The sequence below is a fragment of the Notothenia rossii genome (genome assembly GCF_949606895.1).
Source record: "Notothenia rossii genome assembly, chromosome: 6".
Lineage (NCBI taxonomy): Eukaryota > Metazoa > Chordata > Actinopteri > Perciformes > Nototheniidae > Notothenia > Notothenia rossii.
In genome coordinates this window covers 3,126,926-3,148,627 of record NC_136909.1, presented here as the reverse complement: position 1 = coordinate 3,148,627, position 21,702 = coordinate 3,126,926, and the positions used below count along the sequence as shown (strand labels likewise).

Here is a 21,702-nt window from a genome sequence, read left to right as displayed (position 1 = left end):
TTCTACATCAACATGTGTCCCCTCTTCTTCGTGTCTCTTCTACATCAACATGTGTCCCCTATTCTCCATGTCTCTTCTACATCAACATGTGTCCCCTCTTCTTCATGTCTCTTCTACATCAACATGTGTCCCCTCCTCTCCATGTCTCTTCTACATCAACATGTGTCCCCTCTTCTCCATGTCTCTTCTACATCAACATGTGTCCCCTCTTCTCCATGTCTCTTCTACATCAACATGTGTCCCCTCTTCTTCGTGTCTCTTCTACATCAACATGTGTCCCCTATTCTCCATGTCTCTTCTACATCAACATGTGTCCCCTCTTCTTCATGTCTCTTCTACATCAACATGTGTCCCCTCCTCTCCATGTCTCTTCTACATCAACATGTGTCCCCTCTTCTCCATGTCTCTTCTACATCAACATGTGTCCCCTCTTCTTCATGTCTCTTCTACATCAACATGTGTCCCCTCTTCTCCATGTCTCTTCTACATCAACATGTGTCCCCTCTTCTTCATGTCTCTTCTACATCAACATGTGTCCCCTCTTCCTCATGTCTCTTCTACATCAACATGTCCCCTCTTCTCCATGTCTCTTCTACATCAACATGTGTCCCCTCTTCTTTATGTCTCTTCTACATCAACATGTGTCCCCTCTTCTTCATGTCTCTTCTTCATCAACATGTGTCCCCTCTTCTCCATGTCTCTTCTACATCAACATGTGTCCCCTCTTCTTCATGTCTCTTCTACATCAACATGTGTCCCCTCTGTGGAAAGAGACTCTGAAAGTTTCAGGAACAAAGATTCTCTCTCTTTTTGATCCATTTCTATAAAAACCTGTCTGAAAATGAGCTGATCAGATTTTGGCCACTTGATGATGTCATAACGATGTGTTGTCTTGTGTAACCATTAGCCAATCAGCAACCAAGGTAACCCCCCCCCCCCCTTATCACCTGAATCTCCTCCTAGAGCACCATTGAGTTCTTTGTAACCAAATGTCTCTCAGAGGGGCGTGGGGGAGGGGCTCCTTATTTTCATCTCAAGTAACAGACAGAGAATCAGCACTTTGGAAACAGGGCTGAAACAGAGGGGATTATGGGTAATGCTGCAATGATCTGTTTGGTGTTTCAGCCAATCAGAGGCAGGCTCTGGATATATCTGAAACCTGTGATATATTGATGAAGAACAGTATAACAGGGGACCTTTAAAGACACTGTTCAAGATCCATGTCTTTATACCACATTTTAAAGTAGTGTAGAGATGTCTCCCTGGTTCAATAGGATTTATTGATTATTGCACGTTTAGTTCAGCAGGATAATCTCCACATACTTTAATGATTATACATTTTTCTATTATTTCTTATACTGTATTTATTCTCTAATCAGGGCTCGACATTAATGACTGCCCGATGGCCCGGGGCCATCTAGTATTTAGCTCGGGCAATGAAGCCTCACCTTCTGGTTGCTCTATCGGGCAATCTATCATGCCAGTATCATGCAGCCCGTGATATTCTAACCTGAAGTGTGTGTTTTGTCCACTCACCGCTGCATGTGATCATGCAGAGCTGCGTGTCGACTCGTCAGCCAGCAGCTGATCTCTCTCTCCCGTCAGATTAGACTTCACTCGCGTTTATGTCCATATCGATCAGATCTAGCTAGTTCTAGCTAATGATAGGACTACCTGCTTATTAAAAGACACCTAAACGATAAGTGTCGCTATGCAACTGGGTGAGGCCACAAAGTATAGCGCAGCATTATGCATTTGTTTACATGCCCACCAGAACCCCGAGGCATTACCAACAGATCAACGCACAATCAACCCAGACAGGACATCTCTTTCTCCACATTAAGTGTTACACATTAGAATTGACTATTCTTGTCTGTCATATAAGTGGCGCAACTGAAGCGGTATTGTATGGGCTCAGAATACACATATGCACACAGAAGGATTCACACTTGTATTTCATGATCCGCAAAAGGAGTCACACTTGTATTCTTCAATGCACACACAAATGTGTTCCGTTTCATATAAATGTAAATAAAATCCAAATACAGAAAAAAGTTTTACATATGTATTTTTGATCCACACATATTTGTTTTCCGTTTAAATCCCCTGAACCTGCAAACACAAACTGCTTTCTGTGCACGGATCGCTGTGCATTCGTGTGTGGGCTTTTTGAGACTCCCCTGACGCTCACCCGATTCCTACTTGTATTTTTTTCTATCTATAGCCAATCAGATGTCTCCTCCAGTCTAAGCCAATCACATGAGCGTGCCCCCACGAGGGTATGATTTCTTGCGTTCATGACCCTTCATATACGCATTTTGCGCTGTCCGGTCAGCTCGCTAAACAGAGGGCTGAGCATCAGGTGATCACGCAGAGCTGCGTGTCTCCGTCAGACTCAGCAGCTGATCTGATCTCTCTCTCGCGTCCGGTTACACTTCACTCGTTTATGTCCATATCGATCAGATCCAGCTCTCCTGATCAAACACCGCAATGAGCTGCTCATTGGCGCATGAGGACAAAATGGCCCAACTTTTGACAGAGCAAAACGTCACGGATTACCCATCATGCCTAGCTGCCAGAGCAGAAGAACCCGTATGTGCGCTCACAGACCATGCACCCCTTAAGCCCCGCCCCCCGAGCTCCCACTCTCACCTCACTAGAAAGAATGGAGACAGAACATAAATCTAGATTCGGCTTTTAGTGCATTTTACAACTTTAAGGACCGAATGATTTTAATAAGGGCTATAAAATAGTTCATACTGGGTAGTTTAAAAAAAAACTGATCTGCTGATTTACAGACGTCTCCTTCATGTTAGTCAATGGGGAAAAGTCTTTCTGGGCCCAGTTACATCACGGACTGATACGGAAATTGTAGTACCGCCGTTTGGACACAATAAATATTTTCATCAGAGTCCGGCGCACTCTCTGGGGGCTTGGTGTGATGCAGTAAACTCTTATCGCTCACTTACGTTAGCGGTGTCGTGAAACTGTGGGAAAATGTAAAATACGATGGCGAAGAAGAAGATTCCAGTGGCCCCAAGAGGAAGAAGCATGTTTCTTGCCAAATATGAACAAATAAACAATAACATGTTACCTTAGTTACAGTAACCCAGATTCGTGTATGCTTTATGTTGATATTCAAAATAGGTGCAGCATGTACAAAGTATAGCTAAGTGAAAAATGTATTTGGACAAGTACTCTCTAAAAACCTTTTCTTACACTCTATATTCAATTCATTGTATTTACTTGCACTATTATCTGTGTTATTGTGTTGCGCTGTTGGAGAAGCCTGTGACCTAATATGTTCATTGTCTTATCTACACTGTTGCTATGCACACATGACAATACAAGCCTTGAAGCCTTGAAATACAAACGATAATCTCTTATACTTTGTAGATATGTTCCTGGACCCTCTGTCAGGCACTGAGATGTTCAAGGCTTTTATTTGTCATCCGTACATACAGTGTAGTTATGTCGACGGAAATGTTAGGTGTTTGATTTTCAGTCGTTGCTGCTGTGTTGCTGCAGCTCTCAGGTCTGAAGCAGTGACTTTAAGTGACGACGCTAAAAGGATTGTGTGGGCGGTGCAGCAGCAGATTACTGAGAGGAGAAGGTGGGGGGGTTGCAGGGCTTCTTACTGTCGCTCTGTGCATCTCTTCATCATGTAGGTGTACTGACCCCCTCCTCTTCCTCTGTTGCCAATACCTTCATCTCAGCTCTCTCGATGCAAATGTCAGCGCTCATGATTACAGCTCCAGAACATTTCATTTGTATTTGTTCCGTTCATGGTATGCACAGCTTAATGTTTAACAATTATTTGCAAAACATGTCTCTGTAAACACATCGTACCCGAAAACAATATGAGGAAAATATGTGATGACATTGATGAGTTCTGAGATAGCAATTTGACTTTAATCGACTCAGTCCTTCCTCTGTGCTGTTTGAATAAAAAAATACCAAATGCTGAAACCAACTATTCTTTTCGTTAACGATTAATCTGCCGGTATTTTCATTGGTCTTTAAAATCTCTGCCCTATTCTGCCAATGTTTCGGCTTCATATCAGTATTTAGTGCCTCTCCTATGACATGTCTCCATGCTTTAATGTTCAAAAAGCTCTTTATTGTCTGTGTGGTTTATTCTCATTTCGCCCCAACAACAGCCTCTTCGTCAACAGACTTGATGCAATGCTTTATGGGATGCATCATTAGATCTATAAACTCTAACCCTAACCATAACCCTAAGAACCACGACCAAGCAAAACAAGTATCATTTCTTATGTGGCCTAATGTAAAAAAGGAGCAAAGTGGGAAGACACCTGCCTGTGCTGCAGCACCTCTTTTCACCCTCTGTCTGAAACCAGAGCCCAGTCTGCTCTGATTGGTCAGCTTAGAGATGTCCCGCCCCTTAGCCAATCACGTACAATGTGTTGGAGCGCTAGCCAATAGTCACCATGTTCCGGAAGTAAACAAAGGAGTCCAATGGAGTTGTTTGAAGCAGTTAGGAGGGGAGTGTGGGAGAGAAACTCCCTCTGAAGGGAACACAGTAGAGATGTTAAGATTCACCGATTCGCATCGGTGCACCGGCATAAACGTTCAAGATGCGAGTGCACCGGTTGAAAGAGTGCACATCGGCTACATTTTGGGTTGAACTTTTTTTTTTGGGCGATGCATCGATTGCGTAGCGTCTTTGCATCGGTAAAAAACCGATTCATTCATATAAAATCCCCTTATCTTGTCAACGTTCAGCAGAGACGATCTTTGATATTTGCTTCGCCACTACGGAGAACGAGAGTCTCAGTTATCAACACACACGGAAGTTGAGTTGAAAGAGAAACACAGCGCACCGAAAAATACCTACAAATCAAACGTTTGGCAACACTTCCGATTGTTCAAGAAAGACGGTGTAATAGTCATTTATGCTATATAGTTGACCGCAGGTCATGGAGAGTAATAAGGTATCCGTAGACCTTTGTATGAGGTATCTTTATTACTTAACAGGTCTACAGCCATGATACATAGATCCGTCCTAGATGCGGACTTGCATACACACAGTATCACTCCGCAGCCGCACCCCATCAGTAACGTCCTGATGGTATATGTGCGCGGCACTATTACTACAGACGGTCAACTTGAAAAATCACTCGCAAATTGTTAACGATGCCGAGCCGCTTTAAAGTACACAAGTAGTACGAGGAACTTAGCGACGCACATAAAGAGGCGACATGGGGTCTGCGGCTGAAAAGAGAAACCTGAAAGTGAGACATATGAGTTAAATCACTCAGTGAGGTGTTCTGTCAGAGAGAGGTGTTTAGCTTACAGCAGCCTGTGACGGCCAATAATAATTTAAATGTCTTCCTCACTGTAAGCAGTTATGAAATACCTGTTTGTGAAAGGTTATTTGTTTTCTTTATTGTTCCTATAGAAACCACTGCTTCCTGCTCACTGGTGAGTTAGCCTCTGAGTGTTAAGCACATCAGGCTGGCAGCTGTATGGGCATTGCTCTATGGTAGCTGTTATTTGCACATTGTTAATCATGAGCAATGCATCCTTACATTGTTTAACTGTGAGGTGTTATACAATTGTACTCTGGAGAGCTTTTAAAGGTAAAAAAAATAAACGGCATGATGGGATGTGCAGTACCAAATATGTAAAGCACTTTTTTGTTAATGTATGATTTTCTGCATATAAGGAATAAAACAAAAATCCTCTGTCGTACCATATTGAAGTATCATTATTTTTGCATCGTGTTGAATCGCATCGTATCGCCCCGAATCGCATAACGTTGAATCAAATCGTAACGAACTTTATCGCAACAGGGGTGAATCGTATCGTATCGCATCGCCTGGTGTTTCAAAGGTATCGTTAATGTATCGTATCGTGGCAACGTATCGAGATGCGCATCGCATCGGCCTCACTGATGGAGATGCACATCCCTAGAACACAGGGATATTAGCCTTTGTAGCCCATTCACATGCACTAAAACCTATAGAACACACTACAGGGAAGGGAAAACCCCAAAAAGCAGAATAGGGCCTCTTTAATACAAAATCATGTTTTTATGAAACTCTTTTAACTGACTAATAAATCTTTAAGTGTAAAATGAAAAGATGATAATGGCAACAAACAATGTAATCAACCCGATGCATAGTTCTCTATCTGTGTTTTTTAAATTTTGTTTTACTTTTATGTATGCACCACGACATCAAGTCAAATTCCTCGTACGTGTCAACCTACCTGGTGATAAACTTGGATCTGATTGTTCCCTCCCCAGCGGTGCCATACCCCCCGCAGCAGAAGCTGACGGTCAAAGAGCTTTATGTGGACGGGAAGCCGAACCCCGAGGTGCTGCGGACTCACCTGGTGAAGGAGGGCCGCGTGGAGGAGGAGGCGGCGCTGAAGATCATCAACGACGGAGCCAACATCCTGCGCCAGGAGAAGTGCATGCTGGAGGTCGACGCGCCCATTACAGGTGGGCGGGCGGATAATCAATGCAGCGGCGATATGTTCTCAAAACAAATACAAAAAACTGAGTGTCAAACTGCTGCTGAGTAACCAGATAGCAAATCTTACGTGTGATGAAGTCCATTTTCCAGCTGGATAATCTCCACATATTAACACCACTTATGATTTCTAAAGTAAAGGCTAACGTTAGGCTATAAATAATTGTAGACTTTAAAAAAATAAATGTCGACACTTGTGCTTATGTGCAACCTTTGAATTGAAATAGAATTGTATTGAATGTTAGCTGGCCGGCTCTGTTGTGATTGGTCAACCGCTTAGAGATGTCCCGCCCCCTTAGCCTATCACGTACAATGTGTTGAAGCGCTAGCCAATAGAAGCACAAGTTTTATAGAGAGATGTCTCTATGTTCAGGTGGTAAACAAAGGATTCAGATAGATAGACAGACGGATGGACAGACAGATAGATAGATAGATAGATAGATGTATAGATATATAGACAGACGGATGGACGGACGGACGGACAGATAGAGAGATGGAAAGATAGATAGATAGATATATAGACAGATGTACGGACAGATAGATAGATGGATATATAGACAGACGGATGGACGGACGGACGGACAGATAGAGAGATGGAAAGATAGATAGATAGATATATAGACAGATGTACGGACAGATAGATAGATGGATAGATAGATATACGGACGGACGGACGGACGGACAGATAGATGGATACATTTTTAGATATTTGGCAGGGACAATGCACTGTAATGAACACTTAAAACATTAAAATGTGTCAAGCGTAACAGTGCCAGATTTAGCTTTCAGCCAATTTCCTTCCGCAGTCCCTCGCATAAAAACATTTAAGACATTTACATTTTTACAAACATTGTAAAAACAAAATACATGTTATGCAAAAAGTGCAAGATAGATAGATTGATATAAGGACGGACGGATAGATGGATGGATAGATAGATAGATAGATAGATAGATAGATAGATAGATAGATAGATAGATAGACGGACGGGCTGATGGATAGATAGACGGACGGGCAGATAGATGGATAGATGGACAGATAGATGGACGGATGGAGGGACAGATAGATGGATAGATAGATAGATAGATGGACGGGCAGATGGATGGACGGACGGAGGGACAGATAGATGGATAGATGGACGGACGGAGGGACAGATAGATAGATAGATAGATAGATAGATGGACGGGGAGATGGATGGATAGATGGATAGACGGACAGACGGAGGGACAGATAGATGGATAGATGGATAGATAGATAGATAGACGTACAGACGGAGGGACAGATAGATGGATAGATAGATAGATAGACGTACAGACGGAGGGACAGATAGATGGATAGATAGATAGATAGACGTACAGACGGAGGGACAGATAGATGGATAGATGGACGGACGGAGGGACAGATAGATGGATAGATAGATAGATAGATAGATAGATAGATAGATAGATAGATAGATAGATAGATAGATAGATAGATAGATAGATGGACGGGGAGATGGATGGATAGATAGATAGACGGACAGACGGAGGGACAGATAGATGGATAGATAGACAGATAGATTTATACTTTATTGATGGAGGCGTTTCAGGGATTTTAGCCTTTGCAGACCATTTACATGCACTTAAACCTACATTACACACTACAGGAAAGGGAACACTCCAAAAAGCATAATAAGGCCTCTTTAAATCATGGTATCTGTAAACTGGTCACAGACCCCCTGGTTTAATAATAATCCAAATAGAGGCTTCTTTTTGTAGTATGGCTAGTTTTAGGATAAGGAAGGACAAATATCTATCCAGACAAACACGTATATTAACATCTGTATGCCTACTTGTTGTTATATTCTAAATTAACCGCAGTGGGTCTGTGTTTCCTCAGTATGTGGGGATGTCCACGGACAGTTCTTTGACCTCATGAAGCTGTTTGAGGTGGGGGGGTCGCCCAGTAACACACGGTATCTCTTCCTCGGGGACTACGTGGACCGAGGATACTTCAGTATCGAGGTAAGACGTTGTTTCCTCCAGGTTGTTCATTTGATATGAATATGTGGGTGTACTGTGAAGATGTAGATTGTGTTTCAGTGTCATGTACCTTTTTACATGCATTACTTATTGGCACAAATACAAACTGGGAGTGTAAGCGTTGTTGTCTTTAGAAGGACATAAACACATATTCACTCTATTTATGGCGCATTTCCACTGCATGGCCTCGCAGGGCTTAGTACGGTAAGGCCAGGCTCACTTTATGCTGCGCTTCCATTACAGTTTAATAGCTTGGGCAGTAACTATAGTAACGCAGTGTAGGCGGAGCCGTGACGTCATCTTCAATGAGAAGAAACTAGACAGAAGTGAAACAAGTCCAAACCACAGACTGCCTGTGTCATGGAGAATAAAGTCGCTGCTTTATTTCTGTCTGTAGGCCGTTGTTGTGAGTGTGGACGGTGGGAGCATATACTGCGTTAGCTTAGCCGATCTCCATCCAGAAAACACGCATTTTAAAAGGTTCTTCGCCTGCCGTCTGTCTGCAGACTTGTCAAAGCATTCATTCATGGTTTTTACTAACCGGTATCAGTATGTTGTTACTTCGGCATCATTTAGAAACGTGTATTACAATTAAATCACGGTCAAATATGTTCATTTTGTTGTAGTTGCCAGCGATTCCCTCACTAGTTTAGCATATTCAGCCCGGCTGTTGGCCCCGAAAGAACCTGGATTTTTGAGAGCCAGAAAAACTGTGAAAAGTACCAGTTAGCCGGAACTACGCCGAGTGGAAACGCAACAAAAAACAGGCCGGGTTTGGCACCGCACGCTTAATACGGTGCTACGCGCTGCAGTGGAAATGCGCCATTGTTAACCGGTTATTCAGAATCAGAAATCCTTTATTTGTCCCGTAACGTTAAATGTACGGTATCACAACAATAAAAGTAAAGTGCAGATTAAAGTAACAAGAGTAGACTTACATATTACAAGTAGTCTCACTTTTCTTATGTTTTTTGTTGCCAAATAATTAGGTTTTGTACATTTTGCCTTGCATCTAAATCTATAACAATTTAATTAAATAAATTTGGCAAATTCTCACTAATTTATACGGTTGCGAACATGTGTTGAAACGAGGAACAATAATAAGATAGCCAGTCAGATTGAGAACATTGTGACATTTGTCAGTGTATAAGCAGCTTTATTTTGCCCTTAGGTCTGACCTTTCTGTCAGAATGTAACTTGACCTGTTGGTGTGAATGTGGCTTCTGCTGCTCCTATGGCAGAGGAGTGCATCAGGGCCATTGTTTGCATTTCATTTAAAGTATTAAGATGATTTTAAATTAAACTGCATGATGGTTAGAGTTGGGACAATTTGAACGTTGACATTCGTTGTTGACATAGATAGATAGATAAATAGGTAGGTAGATGGATAGATAGATGGATAGATGGATAGATGGATAGATGGATAGATGGATGGATAGATGGATAGATGGATAGATGGATAGATAGATGGATAGATGGATAGATAGATAGATAGATAGAGAGATAGATAGATAGATAGAGAGATAGATAGATAGATGGATAGATGGATAGATAGATGGATAGATAGATAGATAGATGGATAGATAGATAGATAGATAGATAGATAGATAGAGAGATAGATAGAGAGATAGATAGATAGATGGATAGATGGATAGATAGATGGATAGATAGATAGATAGATGGATAGATAGATAGATAGATAGAGAGATAGATAGATAGATGGATAGATGGATAGATAGATGGATAGATAGATAGAGAGATAGATGGATAGATGGATAGATAGATGGATAGATAGATAGAGAGATAGATAGATAGATAGATAGAGAGATAGATAGAGAGATAGATAGTAAGATAGATAGATGGATAGATAGCTGGATAGATGGATAGATAGATGGATAGATGGATAGATAGATGGATAGATAGATAGATAGAGAGATAGATAGATAGAGAGATAGATAGTAAGATAGATAGATGGATAGATAGCTGGATAGATGGATAGATAGATGGATAGATGGATAGATGGATAGATAGATGGATGGATGGATAGATAGATGGATAGATAGATAGATAGATAGAGAGATAGATAGAGAGATAGATAGTAAGATAGATAGATAGATAGACAGACAGACAGGCAGACAGAAAGACAGGCAGACAGGCAGACACTTTATTGATCCCATTATGGGAAATTATTTAGTTACAGAAGCTGCAGTGTGTTCAGACATTAAAATATAAATACTTAAAAAATTGGAAAAGAGAATTAAGCAATTCAAAATAAAATGAAAAATATGATATCAAATTTAAACAATATCAAATATTCTGGATGATTAACATTATGGATCTTATGCAAACCGGCATTTGTTATTATGATGTGCTCTGCAAAGTTGACCACATAACCAACTCTAAATCCACCTTCCAGTTGAAGATGAGCTAATGTGTTTACTTATGAGAAAGTTAATGGTTTTCTTGGGGAGAAATAGACAAGTCGAGAAAGAGTTAGTCCAAAACAAAGCCATCTTGGATCATCCCATTGGACGGTGCAATGTGTAAAAAGGTACGAATGGAAGAAAGATGTTGGCACAAGTTTGCTACCTAGTTGTAATACTCAGTATACCGGTTCAGTGTTTGGTTTACATTAAAGCGGTCTGAAGATATGTAGTCGGCCCATCCTAATGGAGGCATGTCCTGTTTTGATTCTCAGGATGGTTGAGATGTTGGGTCAGAGTCACTTCTAACTCACCGCAGTGAGGATCTGTCTTCAGGGCCAAATGGGTTCTGCCGTCTGAACTTCTATTTCGATGACACCCTTAAAGGGCACAGTTCACTTCACGCATGCTTGTGTTCGATGGTTAAAAATAAGACAGAGGATTGGAACAGTCCGGCTGTACAAAGTGAAACTCGAGACTCCTGACCGGAGGGCGGCTGAAGTTGTAGACTTTGATTCATGGCTGTTACGATAATGACCCTTGGATATCCTAAAGTCCAGAGAAGACAGGACTGCTGTGTAACCCTCTGCTGTCCACCTGTGTTACAGACAGAGGTGGGAAGTAGTGGAGTACAAATACCTTGTTACTGTACTTAAAGAGCCTGTGACACGAACCCAACAACTGTTGTGCAATGAAATATTGGGCTACTAGTCATCTCGAACCGTCAGTTTAAAAAAGAAAAAGCGATACCGTTCCGATAAATATCAATAATTTCGAACATCGCGGGAAAATTCCTTCGACTCATTTTGAAGTTTTGGGGGAAGCCGGAAGTGACGCCAATGCGGGAACGCTTCACTGTGCGGCGAGAGAGACAAACACGGACAAAGTGTGTTGTCATGCGTAGAAATGGTGAATTACTGAGTTTAGGCACGTTCATAACGTTTTAATGAAGTTGACTACAGTATATTCATATTTCTCAGTGCTTTCATGTCAATTCGGCGAACATAAACATAAATGATCGTGGTGAAGATGATGATTCAATTAGGATAAAAAATCGGTAGTGAGAGCTGCTGAATTTCCTCCCGTAGGATGTGATATAAAAACAAATCGATTATTTTTGTAAACTCAAGTGGATGAAACTACATTTATTAGTGCTTTCATGTCAATTCGGCGAACATATGATACATTAAATGATCGTGAGGATGATGATTTAAAATTGTTTGTTTGAGCCAGTCTGCATTTCCTGATGAGAAAACAAACCGATGCTTTTTGTAGTTGCAGTCAGTGGTGTAGTGGGCGTTGGACGCGGGGGTACGCCGGACCCCCACTTATTTGAAGCATGATTTCTTTTTTTAATAGTCTAATATCTCAAATCATTGCCAGTGTTATCAGTTGCAAGTGTGTGTTTGTTGTAATAATGACGAAAACATAATAGGCAGATTTCACAGTAATTATAATAAAAACGTAGCTCAAGCATTTATGCAACTTGATTTGAAGCGTGTGTGTGTGAGGGGCAGAACTATGTGTGTAGGGTGACCAGGTGTCCCGCACTGTGCGGGACTGCACACACAGCATTTTTATTATTTGTCCCCTGTCCCACACATTGAGACTATGTCCTGCATTTGAGTGATAGTCGCGCAGAAAGGCCGGATCGGTTCGCTGACAGCCGGCACCGCCCTTTATTATTATATTGTCTAAACGGCATCATGTAAGTTGCGCTGACAGGCGACACATAGGTCCCCAGTTTACATGGGCTGGGCTGGGTGCAGTGGCGGACTGCCATCGGGACGAATCCCGATGGGCCGGTACCGAAGTGGGCCGGTCGGATAAGTCACTAGCACATCCCCCACTTCCCCACTTGACAATTTACTAGCGGTACCGAAGTGGGCCGGTCGAGAGTCCCGGGATGATTTGTAGTCCCAGTCCACCACTGGCTACATGACCGTATGATCGCCCATATTGACGCACCTAATTCCTAAACTTCATACAACATAAACCGATCCTTCAGCCTCATATGAGCTCTCAGACACGTTCAAAATTAAACTTTCATCGCTGTCTGAGCTTGCCGCTGTGTGCGCCATCGTGCGTTTACTTGCAGATGCTGGGATCCGGAACGGTGCAGCTGGAGCGCTGTGCCCGCAATGACGTCACACATAATTTGGCGGGACTTGAAGAATCCCAGAGAAGATCCAGGAAATGGTCAACATTGAAGGGCAGATTAATGGTTATCAAAGTACAAATATCCAAAATCAGTTCAGTAACGGTTTTCAAGCAGACAATATTTACTCAAATTGATGGGTTTGGATGATGGAGTAAAATCGTGTCACAGGCTCTTTAAGTACATGTTTCTGGTATCAGTACTTTACTCCACTACTTCTTTCTCTGATGACTTTTTACTTTGACTTCTTACATTTTGAACCCAAATACCTGTACTTTCTACTTCTTACATGTTGAACACAAATACCTGTACTTTCTACTTCTTACATGTTGAACTCAAATACCTGTACTTTCTACTTCTTACATGTTGAACTCAAATACCTCTACTTTCTACTTCTCACATGTTGAACACAAATACCTGTACTTTCTACTTCTTACATGTTGAACACAAATACCTGTACTCTCTACTTCTTACATGTTGAACTCAAATACCTGAACTTTCTACTTCTCACATGTTGAACTCAAATACCTGAACTTTCTACTTCTTACATGTTGAACTCAAATACCTGTACTTTCTACTTCTCACAGTGTTGAACACAAATACCTGTACTTTCTACTTCTTACATGTTGAACACAAATACCTGTACTTTCTACTTCTTACATGTTGAACTCAAATACCTGTACTTTCTACTTCTTACATGTTGAACACAAATACCTGTACTTTCTACTTCTTACATGTTGAACTCAAATACCTGTACTTTCTACTTCTTACATGTTGAACTCAAATACCTGAACTTTCTACTTCTTACATGTTGAACTCAAATACCTGTACTTTCTACTTCTCACATGTTGAACTCAAATACCTGTACTTTCTACTTCTTACATGTTGAACTCAAATACCTGAACTTTCTACTTCTTACATTTTGAACTCAAATACCTGTACTTTCTACTTCTTACATGTTGAACTCAAATACCTGAACTTTCTACTTCTTACATGTTGAACTCAAATACCTGTACTTTCTACTTCTTACATGTTGAACTCAAATACCTGTACTTTCTACTTCTTACATGTTGAACTCAAATACCTGTACTTTCTACTTCTCTCATTTTCCAAACAGGCTGGTTCCTTTAGTCTGAATGTGTGTTTGGTGGCGTGATCATTATTATTTAGAGTCATTGCGTGCCTATTGATTTGAACACGATCCGTGTATCCATCATTTCCTGGTCTTCTCTAAAGAAGAGGGACCAATGAAAACGTTGTCATGTTGCCGTTGTTCAGCATGGAAACATTCATTAGCTAACAATGACATTATTGTTCTATTAATATAAAGGGAGGTCAGGTACTCTTTAAAACAGCTGCTAGTTATGGGTACTTTTTACTGAAGTACATTTCAAAGCCTCTTTACTTTGACTTGAGTAAAGAAGTTTAGTCAGTACTTCTAATTTCACCAGAGTATTTTTAAACACGAGTATCTGTGAAAACTTAATTTGAGCAAGACTTGCTGCTCAACAACCTATCCTAACAATAAGCATTTGATAACAGTGGCTTACCTTTATATTTCTAGAGAGTTTTGAAAAACAAGCATTTGACAACCTATCCTAATCTCAACCAATCAAGATCAATGCCTGTGGTGAAATACTGTAGTTAAGAAAATCAGGTCGTCTCTCCTTGACCACTTTTCCTTAACCTAAGGGAAATTGGCAATAATTGTTAAGGAAAGGAAGGATTCATCCGGACTGCACTGACACTGGGTGACGGCATGATGATGAGACAGCGGTGTATCGTATCCTAAAGGAGATAACAAAGGAAGCATTGAAGCTCCTTTACTACCATCTAGATAATTCAAACAGCTCTTATCACGGCTAACACTCAGATACCTTTGTGCCATTTATAAAATTATGTCTGACGGCAACCGATGACTAGCCTCAACAATCTAGCAAAAGGTTAAAAACATCGAGAAATGTTTTGAGTAATCGGCTTTCATTGGGCAATCCTCAAAGAATATGTTAAAGAGTGCTATAAAGACTACTCTGGCTTCAAAGGGAGCTTCTTGAAGTCTGATCATTTGCCTCATGTGAGTCAGTGTTGGTTGGGTAAGAGGACAACATACAAGTCATGAAATGAAGAAATTCTTGAGTGAATATAATTGAGTTTCCCCGTCTCGAATCCATAATAGTGAGGCTAAATTAGCCTTTAAAAACACAACAGACACAAATCACGTCTCATATGTTGCTGGTCAAAATGCATTATGGGTAATGACGCTGCTAGGATTTGCCATGGGATAAAAAAAGACTGTGGTTGTTTCTCAATGTCGAGTAAACCTGCTGCAGAGCCACTATTTCAAGTATACTACACGTCATCGAACGGCGCCGAATGCATTCAAACAGTCCTTCGGCGCCACTCGATGACGTAGTATACTTGAAATAGTGGCTCTGCAGCAGGTTTACTCGACATTGAGAAACGGCCAGGATGTCTGGTTCTGCTGCATCACATTTCCTTCATTTTGTGTTTGATCGTAATGCCAACTAAGTTTACTCCTATGACAAAGAGATTTAACTATTTGTTTGTAACTTTCTGAGAAAATTCTTCTGAAAAGTCACAATACCTTCAGGAATATAAGTAAAGGCGAGGCTGGTGTGTTTGTAGTGGGCTTCACACGGCGGTATGCTAACATTTGGACCCCTCCGAGGGGCTTTGATGGACACTGGGTAGTACAGAGGTTGCTGAAATGTCACAGTTGAAAGAGGTGGACTGAAAGAGAATAAATGATGATGTTTGGTTTACACTGAGGACCTCGTGATGTGGCTCTGGGACTTTGACTTCTATTGGGGATCAGCAATGTGGTCCCAATGTAGGAGAGTCTGGATAACGCTACAATATACACCTGAACATCAGCAGGAGAGGACTCTTTAAAGTAGAGACACTACATACTGATATACACCTGAACATCTGCAGGAGAGGACTCTTTAAAGTAGAGACACTACATACTGATATACACCTGAACATCAGCAGGAGAGGACTCTTTAAAGTAGAGACACTACATACTGATATACACCTGAACATCAGCAGGAGAGGACTCTTTAAAGTAGAGACACTACATACTGATATACACCTGAACATCAGCAGGAGAGGACTCTTTAAAGTAGAGACACTACATACTGATATACAGCTGAACATCAGCAGGAGAGGACTCTTTAAAGTAGAGACCCTACATACTGATATACACCTGAACATCAGCAGGAGAGGACTCTTTAAAGTAGAGACCCTACATACTGATATACACCTGAACATCAGCAGGAGAGGACTCTTTAAAGTAGAGACACTACATACTGATATACACCTGAACATCAGCAGGAGAGGACTCTTTAAAGTAGAGACATTACATACTGATATACACCTGAACATCAGCAGGAGAGGACTCTTTAAAGTAGAGACACTACATACTGATATACACCTGAACATCAGCAGGAGAGGACTCTTTAAAGTAGAGACCCTACATACTGATATACACCTGAACATCAGCAGGAGAGGACTCTTTAAAGTAGAGACACTACATACTGATATACACCTGAACATCAGCAGGAGAGGACTCTTTAAAGTAGAGACACTACATACTGATATACACCTGAACATCAGCAGGAGGGGACTCTTTAAAGTAGAGACACTACATACTGATATACACCTGAACATCTGCAGGAGGGACTCTTTAAAGTAGAGACACTACATACTGATATACACCTGAACATCAGCAGGAGAGACTCTTTAAAGTAGAGACACTACATACTGATATACACCTGAACATCTGCAGGAGAGGACTCTTTAAAGTAGAGACACTACATACTGATATACACCTGAACATCAGCAGGAGAGGACTCTTTAAAGTAGAGACACTACACCCTGATATACACCTGAACATCAGCAGGAGAGGATTCTTTAAAGTAGAGACACTACATACTGATATACACCTGAACATCAGCAGGAGAGAACTCTTTAAAGTAAGTAAACATACTGATATACTCTTTAAGCTAATAAACTAATACAACTCAGCTCAAATCAAAGGCTGCCTATTTCTTCCCTTTAAAATACTCCACATTTAAAAGGGAAGGCCACTGAGCTCAGTCACACATGCAGGACAGATATAGGAACATGGATATCAGGATGTGGTTACCGTGGCAACATAAAGAGTCACCATAGCATCTCTAAGTAGCGTGCTACCTTTACAGACCAGTGGAAGTGGAGAATCAGTGCATCCATTTCACTCCCTAAGCTTTCTCTCTATCTGTCCATACACACACACACACACACACACACACACACACACACACACACACACACACACACACACACACACACACACACACACACACACACACACACACACGCGCGCACACGATGGTTAATAATACGTGTTAAGAATCCCTTATTAACCCGTGTCTTACACATTTTGTCACTTTCGTGTTTTTTTGTCATTTTGGTCTCTAAAGAGGAGAAATTAAACTAAACTCCTACACCTACAATCAAATAGTTATTTGGTATATCATTTATCAGTTGATGACTGATATATAAAACAAATATTTAATTCATTCATTATTATTATTTATATATTTATTTTTTATATACGTATATATATATATATATTTTTTTTTTTTAAATGTTTGGAGTCCACATGACAGAAATCAAATAGTGTTGTGGTGTAAAATGTGTGAGTGATATATGAATTAATGTATAATAATTATAAATAATAATACTACAATATTATTTTCATTAAACATATTTAATTGTTTCCATGTCTATAACTCCATATGCCACTTTTGATTGGGTTATATATTTTAAATAAATGAAAGAGAGACGTGTGTTGAAGCATGTAGCCTGTTGTTGGTTTTCATATATATATATTTATTTATCTGAGAACTTAATTTCACTGCAGTCTCTTAACACCAGTTACTGAACGTCTGCTGCAATAATGTGAACACTTTAAAAACCCTGGCACGATGTCAACATCTGATTTACTCTCAAAGCACTTTCACAGTTTTTCCAGACGTTGAAGGTCCGTGCATAATCTCCAGAAGTGTATAGAGACTGTTCTGCACTCGGCTGTATTCTGTTGTTTTGGGTTGCTCTGTTGGAGGAGCCTGTGACCTCAGATCTTCATAACTACACTAGCTATGTACACATGACAATAAAAGCCTTGAATCTTGACTCCTCCCCTTTCTCCTGTTCACAGTGTGTTCTCTACCTCTGGTCTCTGAAGATCAACCACCCCACCACACTCTTCCTCCTGCGGGGGAACCACGAGTGCCGACACCTCACCGAGTACTTCACCTTCAAACAGGAATGTAAGTGCTCACTTCTAAAGACGCTGTGACGTCCTCCTGCGCTGCCACGTTTTCATTTCTACTTTTTTATTCATCACACATACAAAAGAAGGACTTCCCATCGATGCCAACAATCATGTTTTTCTGAATTTCTGCATCCACGTGGTACAGAAGAATCAAATTCATCCTTTTTATATTAAAATGCATTTTCTTTAGTGTGTGTGTGTGTGTGTGTGTGTGTGTGTGTGTGTGTGTGTGTGTGTGTGTGTGTGTGTGTGTGTGTGTGTGTGTGTGTGTGTGTGTGTGTGTGTGTGTGTGTGTGTGTGTGTGTGTGTGTGTGTGTGTGTGTGTGTGTGTGTGTGTGTGTGTGTGTGTGTGTGTGTGTGTGTGTGATTTTGTGTGATTTTGTGTGTGGGGGGGGTTGTGTGTGGGGGTTTGTGTGTGATTTTGTGTGGGGGGGGGTTGTGTGTGATTGTGTGTGTGTGATTTTGTGTGGGGGGGGTTGTGTGTGATTGTGTGTGGGGGGGGTTGTGTGTTTGTGTGGGGGTTTGTGTGTGAGTGTGTGTGTGGGGGGGTGTGTGTGATTGTGTGTGTGGGTGATTGTGTGTGGGGGGTTGTGTGTGAGTGTGTGTGTGGGGGGGTGTGTGTGATTGTGTGTGTGGGTGATTGTGTGTGGGGGGTTGTGTGTATGTTCCTCTTCATCAGAGAAGATGAAGCTTGTCCTCTTCATGCTGCAAATGATAAACTATGGTGCAGCCAAACACACACATAAATAAGTGTGTGTGTGTGTGTGTGTGTGTGTGTGTGTGTGTGTGTGTGTGTGTGTGTGTGTGTGTGTGTGTGTGTGTGTGTGTGTGTGTGTGTGTGTGTGTGTGTGTGTGTGTGTGTGTGTGTGTGTGTGTGTGTGTGTGTGTGTGTGTGTGTGTGTGTGTGTGTGTGTGTGTGTGTGTGTGTGTGTGTGTGTGTGTGTGAAGCAGGTGTGGAGGCATTAGTATTCAAATTCCGAAGACAAAGACTCTTTGGCAGACAGCACATTTTAATCACTACAAATGTTACTCGCCCGCCCACAGACTGTAGCTTTAAGGGATTCAGATTGCGGTCCTTTTTCGTCAGTATGAAAGCTATCGAGAGGTTCTATATGAACACAATCAACCAAGAGAAGAGAAGGGGTTAGGATAAATAAGTAATGCATACACAATAATCCTTATTTAGAGCGTATAGGTCTGTCATATGTCAGTATGTAGTGTCTCTACTTTAAAGAGTCCTCTCCTGCTGATGTTCAGGTGTATATCAGTTATATAGTGTCTCTACTTTAAAGAGTCCTCTCCTGCTGATGTTCAGGTGTATATCAGTATGTAGTGTCTCTACTTTAAAGAGTCCTCTCCTGCTGATGTTCAGGTGTATATCAGTATGTAGTGTCTCTACTTTAAAGAGTCCTCTCCTGCTGATGTTCAGGTGTATATCAGTATGTAGTGTCTCTACTTTAAAGAGTCCTCTCCTGCTGATGTTCAGGTGTATATCAGTATGTAGTGTCTCTACTTTAAAGAGTCCTCTCCTGCTGATGTTCAGGTGTATATCAGTGTGTAGTGTCTCTACTTTAAAGAGTCCTCTCCTGCTGATGTTCAGGTGTATATCAGTGTGTAGTGTCTCTACTTTAAAGAGTCCTCTCCTGCTGATGTTCAGGTGTATATCAGTATGTAGTGTCTCTACTTTAAAGAGTCCTCTCCTGCTGGTGTTCAGGTGTATATCAGTATGTAGTGTCTACTTTAAAGAGTCCTCTCCTGCTGATGTTCAGGTGTATATCAGTATGTAGAGTCTCTACTTTAAAGAGTCCTCTCCTGCTGATGTTCAGGTGTATAACAGTATGTAGTGTCTCTACTTTAAAGAGTCCTCTCCTGCTGATGTTCAGGTGTATATCAGTATGTAGAGTCTCTACTTTAAAGAGTCTTCTCCTGATGATGTTCAGGTGTATATCAGTATGTAGTGTCTCTACTTTAAAGAGTCCTCTCCTGCTGATGTTCAGGTGTATATCAGTATGTAGTGTTTCTACTTTAAAGAGTCCTCTCCTGCTGATGTTCAGGTGTATATCAGTATGTAGTGTCTCTACTTTAAAGAGTCCTCTCCTGCTGAGGTTCAGGTGAATATCAGTATGAAGTGTCTCTACTTTAAAGAGTCCTCTCCTGCTGATGTTCAGGTGTATATCAGTATGTAGTGTCTCTACTTTAAAGAGTCCTCTCCTGCTGATGTTCAGGTGTATATCAGTGTGTAGTATCTCTACTTTAAAGAGTCCTCTCCTACTGATGTTCAGGTGTATATCAGTATGTAGTGTCTCTACTTTAAAGAGTCCTCTCCTGCTGATGTTCAGGTGTATATCAGTCTGTATTGTCTCTACTTTAAAGAGTCCTCTCCTGCTGATGTTCAGGTGTATATCAGTATGTAGTGTCTCTACTTCAAAGAGTCCTCTCCTGCTGATGTTCAGGTGTATATCAGTATGTAGTGTCTCTACTTTAAAGAGTCCTCTCCTGCTGATGTTCAGGTGTATATCAGTCTGTATTGTCTCTACTTTAAAGAGTCCTCTCCTGCTGATGTTCAGGTGTATATCAGTATGTAGTGTCTCTACTTTAAAGAGTCCTCTCCTGCTGATGTTCAGTGTATATCAGTATGTAGTGTCTCTACTTAAAGAGTCCTCTCCTGCTGATGTTCAGGTGTATATCAGTATGTAGTGTCTCTACTTTAAAGAGTCCTCTCCTGCTGATGTTCAGGTGTATATCAGTATGTAGTGTCTCTACTTTAAAGAGTCCTCTCCTGCTGATGTTCAGGTGTATATCAGTGTGTAGTGTCTCTACTTTAAAGAGTCCTCTCCTGCTGATGTTCAGGTGTATATCAGTAGTGTAGTGTCTCTACTTTAAAGAGTCCTCTCCTGCTGATGTTCAGGTGTATATCAGTATGTAGTGTCTCTACTTTAAAGAGTCCTCTCCTGCTGGATGTTCAGGTGTATATCAGTATGTAGTGTCTCTACTTTAAAGAGTCCTCTCCTGCTGATGTTCAGGTGTATATCAGTATGTAGAGTCTCTACTTTAAAGAGTCCTCTCCTGCTGATGTTCAGGTGTATATCAGTATGTAGTGTCTCTACTTTAAAGAGTCCTCTCCTGCTGATGTTCAGGTGTATATCAGTATGTAGAGTCTCTACTTTAAAGAGTCCTTCTCCTGCTGATGTTCAGGTGTATATCAGTATGCTAGCTGTCTCTACTTTAAAGAGTCCTCTCCTGCTGATGTTCAGTGTATAT

At 41.1% G+C, this 21,702-nt stretch overlaps 1 protein-coding gene across 1 annotated transcript in view; it reads left to right on the top strand.

Moving 5' to 3' along the window:
• LOC307042911 (serine/threonine-protein phosphatase 2B catalytic subunit gamma isoform-like) overlaps nucleotides 1–21,702 on the top strand; it is a 70,285-nt gene that overhangs the window by 32,636 nt on the left and 15,947 nt on the right. The window contains exons 2-4 of the mRNA XM_079687069.1: nucleotides 6,272–6,469; nucleotides 8,377–8,501; nucleotides 18,325–18,461. Coding sequence (XP_079543195.1) covers nucleotides 6,272–6,469; nucleotides 8,377–8,501; nucleotides 18,325–18,461 — 460 coding nt within the window. The remainder of the gene's footprint in view (nucleotides 1–6,271; nucleotides 6,470–8,376; nucleotides 8,502–18,324; nucleotides 18,462–21,702) is intronic.